Below are 9,842 nucleotides of genomic sequence, written 5' to 3' on the forward strand. Positions count from 1 at the left end.
AATTAGGCTAACATTATGATAATAATACAGTGACATAGATGAAGAAATATCGAAAGTCAGGAAAAATTCGCGGCGAACGTTCCTCGATCGTCAATTATTCGCTCGTCCGTCATTTCTCGATTTTTCATCTAATAATAAAGATGCTAATAAATCTCTAGACCATCTTTAGACCTCTAGACACCTCTAGACATCTTTAGTGAAGCAAGAGTTCCTGAAAAATTTTACGTGTTATTACACGAACAGTTTGATCTATTTCGCATGATCGTAAATGTAACGTGAGGAGATCTAGGTGAAACGAATTATACGGGTGTAAAAAAATGTTTATATAAAATTTGAAGTTCGTTCATAAAGTTACAGTTATACTCTCTGCTTCTACTTTTTCTATAATCGACGTCCCAATGAATTGAAGAGAATATCGATAATAACGTGTAAAATAGAAGAATGCGCGTGCTGCAATTCACTTTTAAACTTCTCACGATCGTCGGATGCTGGCGACCGGAGTCGTGGTCTTCGCAATATATGCGCATAACTTACAACGCGTACACGATTTTCCTGATCATGTTACTGTACACTTTTCTGGTGTCACAATTTTTGGATATTATTTGGAATGTCGACAATCCCGACGATTTTACGGAGAATTTTTACGCCACATTGGCGTCAGTAGTTTCGTGCTCCAAAATGCTTAGTCTTCTGATGAATCGCGATAACATCGACACATTGACCAATGTGCTTACTGAGAAACCTTACAAACCATCGAAGGACGAAGAAATGAAAATACGATACAAATTCGATAAACTTATACAGTAAGTAGCACAGAGAGTAAAAAGTCATATGAAACGGAGCTCGATAACAAGCACAATGATTATTTGATGATTCGTTATTGTCATGTTATCGTTGCTAAAGATGTTGTGATACTGATATAATACTGTAATTGATATTTTTTTTTCAATACCAGATATTTTCGTATCGATATTTTCTTTTGATATTCGTATCTATATCAATGCTATTTTCGATATTTTTTGATATCATTTTTTATAATTTTTTATTGAGTCGATTTTCAAGATATGTATTTTTGCTTCATGAAAAATAGTGTAATATGCAACTTAAATTTTAACCTGTTTTTTTAACCTATTTTTTCTTATAATTTCTGTTACGTTAATTTTACGGTTACTTATGGATTGTTGAAGTAAAAGGAAAACGTTCGGGCATTCTTACAAGTGTGCGAGTTCGATCACGAGTGTCATTTTGTGTGTATATTGTTTTATTTCCGCGTATACCGCAATAATTTTTGGCATGCGATTTCTCGATTCTAGTATTATTAAACAAAGATAGTCATAGCCTTAATACCTTTTTAAGGATTTTAGATCATAAATCGTAGGAAATCTAGTACAAAAGATTGAAACGGATATATAATCAAGAATATCGATATTATTAGTGATACTAGTATCAGAACAAAAATATCAATATCGATACTGGTATTGAAACTTAAAAAAACTTAAAATTAGAGAAAATATAAAAATCAGGGAAGTGTTTGTCTCGCAAGTTACTTTTAAGGGTTACATACATTTACGCATAATAATCATATTATAATATATATTAATATTATTATTTTCTGGTAGAAGTATCTTTATCGATATTTTTGTTCTGATAATAGTATCACTAATAATATCGATATTCTTGATTGGATACTTGTTTCAATATTAGCATCAATACTTTCATGATATCACAACACCACTAATCGTTATATCGATATACTTATATATGTTTAACTAATTTTTTTTTATGGGAATAGCTTGCTAATATAACATCTCTTTGCATTTTTTTCAACTAAATTATTCAAGCGAGCGTAAGAAGCTTCATAGCCGCTTTACAGAAACAATACCCTCTGCTACACGATTCTGGTGGAAACTACATGCGCGTGCATCACTCTGTCGTCTTTATTCACCGAGTTCAGGAAAGGAAAATTGACATATAGGGCGTGGTTACCGTACGACTATTATTCGTCCACCTTCATATTTTGTATCACGTACGCACACCAACTCATTAGCCTTACAGCGGGGTCTCTTGTCAACGTGGCGTGTGACAGTCTCATTTGCGGATTGTTACTGCACATTTGCTGCCAAATGGAGATCTTGGAACGCCGTTTAAGCGAAGTGTCGGACAATCCGAACTTGATTCTTCGTGACTGTGTACGTCATCACGACAATATATTTAAGTTAGTTGTTTCATATTATTATTGGGGAAAAAATCCATTTTTCTAGTTCAGGGCGACTTGATTAACACTTTATTGCCGCTATTTTTCTACGTACTTATTAGAATAACCAATATGAGAAAATGTTGTAACTAATTAAATTTGTTTTTTTAACAATTATAGTGATAAAATTATAAAACAAAGCCATATATTGGCACATTGGCTCGACTGAAGAAACTCGAGCGTCCCCGAACTGGTGCTATCGGCATAGAATTAACTGTTAACTTACGTGCGTCTTCATCGTGTACCTAAATTTTTCAGATTGTTCAATAGACATACATTATCTCTGTGATTCGAATTTTGTATTTTTTTGTTTGTTTTTTTTTCCAGGAAAATATATTGTCCCGATTCCTCTAACTAATTTAGTCAAAACAACGTCATAAAACGCGATATTATCATCTCACGTTTATTGTATTTTCTTATAGATATGCATTACGATTGAACAGCGAATTCAGAATGACTATCGCCATGCAATTCGCAGTGAGTACGATGGTGGTGTGCTCCAATTTGTATCAAATGACTAAAACAACGTCGTTCAGCACGATCCTTCCGTTACTATTGTATATGTCCTGTATGTTAACACAGATTTTTATCTATTGTTGGTATGGAAACGAAGTGAAGCTAAAGGTGAGCACGTGTCAACGTCACATGTCTATTTTTTCAATAATCAAATCACACGATCAGTCAAAGAAGGCTAAAAGATTAATGAGACTTTTTACGATTGTTTAATACAGAGCGCCCAGTTACTCCATAGCATTTTCGCAATAGATTGGCTAGTACTAGACGGAAGTCACAAGAGAAGTCTGTTATTAATTATGAATCGCGCGTTAACGCCCATAGAATTCACCAGCGCTTACATCCTTTCCATGAATCTCGACTCTTTCGTTGGGGTTAGTAAGAAAATAAATTCGCTAATCTTTCATATAACAGTTTAGCTTAGTTTGAACACTTACGAAGTTCATGAAATAGATTGTACATGCATCTGTGTATATATGCTACAGATACTGAAGATATCGTACTCGGCTTATAATTTACTGAAACAAGTACAAGTGACGTGAGTAAAAATTAATTAGGAAAATAATTAGGAAATTGCTGTGATGGTTTCTAATGTTAGTTGGTAGTTATGAAATATATATATATATAATACTAAATTCACAGTGTATATCTGTGTGTACGTTCGCATGAATAAACAGCAATTACTTAGAAGGATTTAGGTAATTAATTTGACCGGTAAGTTAATTAACACGTTCCGTTTAATTAATATTAATTAACACTCGGCTTACAATTTATTGAAACAGGTGTAGACAACATAAGTAAAAAATAATTAGGGAAATAATTAGAAAATTAGAGACAAATTGCTGTGATGTTTTCTAATATTAGTTATAGTTATAAAATATACATATATAGTGGCGAACATATACTTACGTACAGTTAGGAAAATTAAATTTTATTCGTTGTGTACTTATATATGAAATAGTTAAACAAAAGTCCATTACGTTTTTTACAAGTTTATAGCATATATTATGAGATAGCAAAACAGTATTAATCAATTTACTATAACTAAGAAGTTTCTTGTGTTTGTTTACTCAAGTGCCATATTTTCTGCGGACATGTACTTACGTATGTATGTTCGAATCGATGTTGGAAATGAAGTTATTCTGAATCGGGTTCGAGACAAACGGTAACAAAGTCGTACAGTTGGTGACAATGACAAACTAAATATTTATCAAGCGAATGTATAAGCTCTTGTCAAGATTTTATAAAGTATAAAATGTAATTTGCGGTCTACGATATATATTTGATTTTAGTTTTCCGTTAACGTTTGTTTCACCGTTTCGTTCGAATATACTATCGTATAAAATTTGCATTTAGAGACGATCTCATATGCCGCTGCATGAAAGGATCATTATGTGGGGGACGCGACATTGCGAGTTTCGTATTGCGATAATTGCGTAGCTGTTGCGCTCGAAGGGGAAGCTAGACCAACAATGTTGTCATCAGGAAGCCGTACACTATATGGTTATAGAAATTATATGGTTTACCAGAGTCTTGTGAAATCGTGTTTTTTACGATGCTATTGACGGAAAGACAACCACGGACAAAGCGTCGCGTATCTTGCATGTGACAGAACTCGATATATTTATTTCTTAATTCTATATATTATATATTTTTTTTATTACGAGTTTTGTCTGCATATGTTATTATATGTTATATACGTATATACGTACTTGTCATACTAATGTCCAAAGATGCCTCAATCTCACAATATGTCACATGACTATCTTGCTTTATTAGTTCACGCACAGTATCGATATTTTCTGACACAACAACCGATTTCGGAGGACCTTCACGGAATTCATCCTGGAGCGAACGTCGGCCACAATTGAATTCGTTATACCAGTTTTTTACAATGCTGTAGGATGGTGCTTTCTCGCTATATAAAGAATTAAGTTCATCGATGCACTCTTGTTTTGATAATCCACGTCGAAAGTTATGAAAAATAATCGCACGAAAATATTCACGAGTTAATTCCATTTTTTGCCCGACATGAATTTTTCAATTCACTGTAAACAACACAAACCGCGCTCAAATGACAATGTGTTCTTATGTTCAACAATGTCAAGTTTCCAATGACAACGTCAGATGGCGCCTGGCAACACTTACTACCACCAAGGCCAAAAATATAAATAGCTACCTACGTACGTGCTGCTTGGGAAGATGATAGATTAACGGAATAATCAACAGTAATAATTTATAGGTACTTACATTCAAGTACGATCTTAAAGAACGATTAGAAAGACAAATGAATTTCGATCTGCTGAATATTAAGGCTTTATTGAGACTTAATGTGCACATATAACATTTAACAAAATGTCTCGTGTATAAAAGGATGCGTGTGTGATACTATAAGCATTCCGTTTGACGTTAAAGCCTTAAAGAAGACGACAAAATGCGAGTCATGCAATTTCAGTTAATAACCCTTACAATCGTCGGCTGCTGGTCACCGAATTCCTGGTCTACCTTTTACAAACGAATAGTGTATAATATATATACAATTATTGTGATCTTAATACTGTTCGCATCTATGGTACCGCAATTCATGGACATTATTCTAACCGTCGACAATTCTGACGACTTCACGGACAATTTATACGTTATGATACCTGTGATTTTGGCTTTCTGCAAGATGTTCGAACTGTTGCTAAATCGTCATAATATCAAGATGTTCACAGATGCATTGGTGGAAAAGCCGTTTAGGCCGCTGGAACCGGATGAAATCGAGATTCGGCAGAAATTCAATAATTTAATACAGTAAGTACCAGGAAACACTGATGGAGTAAATATTTATATTTATTAATAAAACCTTTTATTAATATTCTTTATGTAAGTAATAATAATATTCTTTATATAGCTCTGATTGAAGAACCCCAAAAAATTAAATATTAGGTGGTTGCATTGGAACCTGCTGTATTTTTTCGTTCTTTAAGCATATATATATTCTTTAAGCATATATTTTATAAAAATTTGTTGGGTTACTTTAATCAAAGTATTTTTTCCCTCGGTTGTTACTATTTTCTCCCACCTCTTTGGCAAAAGCTGAATCCTACGTCGAAAGAATACACTGTCTTTTGATGCTATCCATTTATGTACCCATTTTTGGACTTCCTCGTAATTACAGAAGTGTGTATTTTCTAAGACGTGTTGCATCGACCGAAACAAGTGATAATTACTTGGAGCAAGGTCCGGAGAATACGCTGGGTGAGGGAGAACCTCCCATTCCATTAGTGTTTTTTTTTCACTGCAAACGTGGGGTCGAGCGTTATCGTGCAGCAGGATCACCTTGCGCCGATTTGATGCTACTGACGGCTTTTTTTCCATTAAATTATCGTTCAAACGCTCCAGTTATTGTTGGCAACATTCGTCAGTGCTCGTTTCCTTGGGTTTTAAAAATAATCTATATCCCACCAGATACACAGCATGGCTTTGTGACCATGGATATTCCGTTTTGGCGTAGATGTTAATGGTTGGCCAGGATCAACCCATGATTTTCTGCGTTGAGGGTTGTCGAAATAAATCCATTTTTCATCCTCAATTATAATACTCCACAAGAAACTTTTTTTTCTATGCCTCGCAAGCAAAGAAATGGTGTTGCGAGTCACACGGCACAGCTGTGATGCGTGCGAATCACGTGTTCCGTGTTGTCGCTCACGAGAGGCGATTGTCTCTGATCAGCCGACAACAGCGTGTCGGAGATCGCTAGGCACGCGCGTTATAGCCTTACTACATGGTCATGTTTCCTTCGTGTCTTAGTAACGCGAGATAACAGAAAAGTGAAACATCCTCGGGAGCTGCTGGTCCTGGGAAGTAGTACGATTATGCATTGCTCGGTGACAGGTCGTATTCTTCTATCTATGTGCAAATAGTCACGATCCAAAAAAAAAGTAAAAGCTAATAAAATAAAAAGTAAATGGACACAATGGTCGGAGAATTCTTATATTCTCTCTCGCTAGCCTTTATAATTATTTCCTATCATTTTTGTTTTCTTCCTTTCTTTTGGTTTCATTGTTTTTTTAAACATCGAATAAATCAACTTTATTAACTGTTACAACTGTCGTAAACGTTTTGTAGGAAACACGCTATAATGTACCTATTGATGGTTGAAGTGACGTGCGGGAGCATGACTCTAACATCCTTGTTAACAAAATTTCGAAAGGGAAATTTAACCTACAGGGTGTGGTTGCCATACGACTACACCTCTGATACATATCTATTTTACATCACGTACTTCCATCAATTAATAAGTCTGACGATATCATCCTTCATGAACGTTGCTTACGACAACATAGTCTGCGGATTGTTAATGCACATCTGTTGTCAGATTGAAATCTTAGAATGCCGGCTGAAGAAATCTTTGCGCAACCAAAGCGATTTCGGCGAATGCGTGCAACTGCACAATCGCATCTACAAGTCAGTTTTCGTATAAAAAATTACGTATTTTAATTCGGCGATGCCTTAAAGATATTTTTCTCTCGTAGGCTCGCACAGGAGATGAATGAAAAATTTAGAATCACCATCGCCATACAATTCATATTGAGCACACTGGTAGTGTGCTCTAATTTATATCGACTTGCGAAGGCGGAATTAAATCCGAAGTATATTCAATTAGCGTTGTACACAAATTGTATGTTAATACAAATTCTCATTTACTGTTGGTACGGGAACAAAGTGAAATTAAAGGTATCATTTAACACATTGAATGCCATGACGGTCACCAGTGATTATGACATTATGGCATTTCAATCAGTCACGTATAAAGTATAATTAACTGTATTTAGAAAAATTATATATGTGGCTATTGAATCCAAGTAAAAAATACATATATGAAATTACATTACACTTATTCACCTTATCTTTGGTAATTCAGTCATCAATTAAATTTTTGTAAATCCTGTTAAGAAATTTTTCATATATAATTATATATAATTATGTATAAGGCATCATGTGTATGTGACATTTGTCTATATATAAAAATATATAATTATATGTGAAGTGACGATACAGTTAGTATAGGGTTATACGGTTAGTATATAATTATGGATATGATGATGGTTAGTATATGATCATATATAAATATATATAACGATTTATATATGTTTATATATAATAATATAATCACACATATATGTAATCATATATAATCACATATATAATTATATATTTTTATATATGGACATATTGTATACATAATCATATATAAAAAATTATTCAACGGGTTTCATCCTGTGGAAATCAACACGACAGTTAGTGTATTAACGAATCGTGATGATGAAATTCTAGTAAAACAAAACAGAATGTGGGGTCGAAAAAAACAAAATGACATGGCAGAATTTTCTTTTTTATCTTCAAAATCATTTTTTACTATAATTTTTTGACTACAATTTTTCAGTGTTACATTTGTATTATAATTTTTGACTATAATAATTTCTAGTTATAAATAAGTGTGTTATATTGTAATCATGCCGATTAATGTTCGTCTTGCAACTTCTATTGCAGAGCGTTCAACTTTCTGATCAGATTTTCGGCATGGATTGGCTGGCGTTAGATAAGAAAACGAAGGAAGATCTGGTAATGATTATGAATCGTTCTTTGATACCTATCGAGTTTTCCAGTGCACATATTCTTACGATGAACCTCGAGTCTTTCGGAAAGGTTAGAAATAAATCTAATTTTACGGCAGTGATCGACTTTGTCAATAGATTTTTATACAAGACATATATAATTTCTATATGTTTCTATATTTTATTATATTATTTTTTTCCGACGAAGCCGATCGCTACTACATATGTTATCAAATCTGTTCAAGAAAAATTTAGTCATACTCATATATATATTTTGCAGCTCCTTAAGGCATCGTATTCGATATATAACGTACTTCAACTTACGTAAGATAAAATTGCATATTATGCAAAATATGTTTATCTTATAAGATTCAATGAGCGTAAAGATAATGGTTTAGAGCTCAAATTAAAAGTAACATATCTGTAGAAAAAAGTCCATTACGATGATGTACAAATTTACTGTTATGATGAACGATCAATAGATTATATAGATAATATATTTACATATACATTCTGTCAAGTAAATACCGAAAATTGTTCAATAAAACAAAATATTGATTTAATTATCCCAATTTATTTTGTCGCCTTCAAAATAGGCCCCATTTGATGCGATACACTTATACCAGCGAATAATCCAGTCGTCGAAACATTTCTTATAAGCAATTTTCGATATGATCTGCAGCTCCTTCTGCAAATTTTGTGTTATGGTTTCAATGGACTCAAAACGTCTTCCATGAAATGGTAATTTTAGTTTGGAAAAAGTCACACGGGGCCATATCTGGCAAATACTGTGCTCGATCGATGACATTCGTTGAGTATTTAATCAAAAATTCACGTATAAGAGTCGATGTGTAGGGCGACGTATTATCGTGGTGCAAAATCCGTGACTTATAGTGCAAAAGAATTGTTCTTTCACAAATCTGGCCTTTTCCGGCGAACATTCTCTCTCAAACGCCTCATAACGCTCAGATAATATTGTTTATTGACTGTTTGCCCCTTCACAAGGAATTTCGAATAGACAACACCACGATAGTCAAAGAAAACAGTCAACATTGACTTTGATTTTCGAACAACCTTTCGGTCTTCTTTGAATACTTTGTCCCACACGTATGCTCGTACTTTCGATAAAGCTGACTCACCGTAGATCAGGCCTTCTCCAACATTTTCAATTAATCAGCACAAGAAATTTCGTTGGCGACACAAAATTTGAGGCAAACTCTGTGTTCGATATTTTTATCCATTTAAAAAATCACAGAGTACACTTGAGGTCGATTAACAAAACTAATAGCTGTAAACAAACTGGTTGACAGATGGCGCCAAAACTCTGAGTGACAATTAGGTACATTGGTGTCAACTTACAGCAAAAAATTTGTTTTCATATTTTTTACGCGGGCTTTTGAAATGAATACTTCCCGGTATTTATTTGACAGAATGCACATAATATATGTGATATTTTGGTAATTATGTAGAAT

At 33.8% G+C, this 9,842-nt stretch overlaps 2 protein-coding genes across 2 annotated transcripts; both read left to right on the plus strand.

Moving 5' to 3' along the window:
- Window positions 1-558: 558 nt before the first annotated feature.
- On the plus strand, window positions 559-3,309 carry LOC106745267. Its single transcript, XM_014620719.1, has 5 exons — window positions 559-803; window positions 1,874-2,215; window positions 2,677-2,878; window positions 2,986-3,141; window positions 3,253-3,309. Exons 1-5 carry the CDS (start codon window positions 559-561, stop codon window positions 3,307-3,309), a joined length of 1,002 nt encoding a protein of 333 aa, XP_014476205.1.
- Window positions 3,310-5,336: 2,027 nt separating this feature from the next.
- Window positions 5,337-9,842, plus strand: LOC106745268. The gene is made up of 5 exons (XM_014620720.1): window positions 5,337-5,563; window positions 6,881-7,219; window positions 7,288-7,489; window positions 8,306-8,461; window positions 8,651-9,842. The coding sequence occupies exons 1-5, from the start codon at window positions 5,337-5,339 to the stop codon at window positions 8,696-8,698; spliced, it is 972 nt and encodes a 323-aa protein (XP_014476206.1). The 3' UTR covers window positions 8,699-9,842.

The sequence above is a fragment of the Dinoponera quadriceps genome, unplaced genomic scaffold, assembly GCF_001313825.1.
Source record: "Dinoponera quadriceps isolate SergipeBrazil2010 unplaced genomic scaffold, ASM131382v1 scaffold1527, whole genome shotgun sequence".
NCBI lineage: Eukaryota > Metazoa > Arthropoda > Insecta > Hymenoptera > Formicidae > Dinoponera > Dinoponera quadriceps.

Excerpts from the sequence above, each read along its gene's own strand:
- LOC106745267 (XM_014620719.1), top strand. The coding sequence starts at position 559 with ATGTTACTGTACACTTTTCTGGTGTCACAATTTTTGGATATTATTTGG. Across the intron at positions 804-1,873 it reads AAATTCGATAAACTTATACA|AAACAATACCCTCTGCTACA; the intron begins GTAAGTAGCACA and ends GCCGCTTTACAG. Across the intron at positions 3,142-3,252 it reads ATCTCGACTCTTTCGTTGGG|ATACTGAAGATATCGTACTC; the intron begins GTTAGTAAGAAA and ends TATATGCTACAG.
- LOC106745268 (XM_014620720.1), top strand. The coding sequence starts at position 5,337 with ATGGTACCGCAATTCATGGACATTATTCTAACCGTCGACAATTCTGAC. Across the intron at positions 5,564-6,880 it reads AAATTCAATAATTTAATACA|GAAACACGCTATAATGTACC; the intron begins GTAAGTACCAGG and ends AACGTTTTGTAG. Across the intron at positions 8,462-8,650 it reads ACCTCGAGTCTTTCGGAAAG|CTCCTTAAGGCATCGTATTC; the intron begins GTTAGAAATAAA and ends TATATTTTGCAG.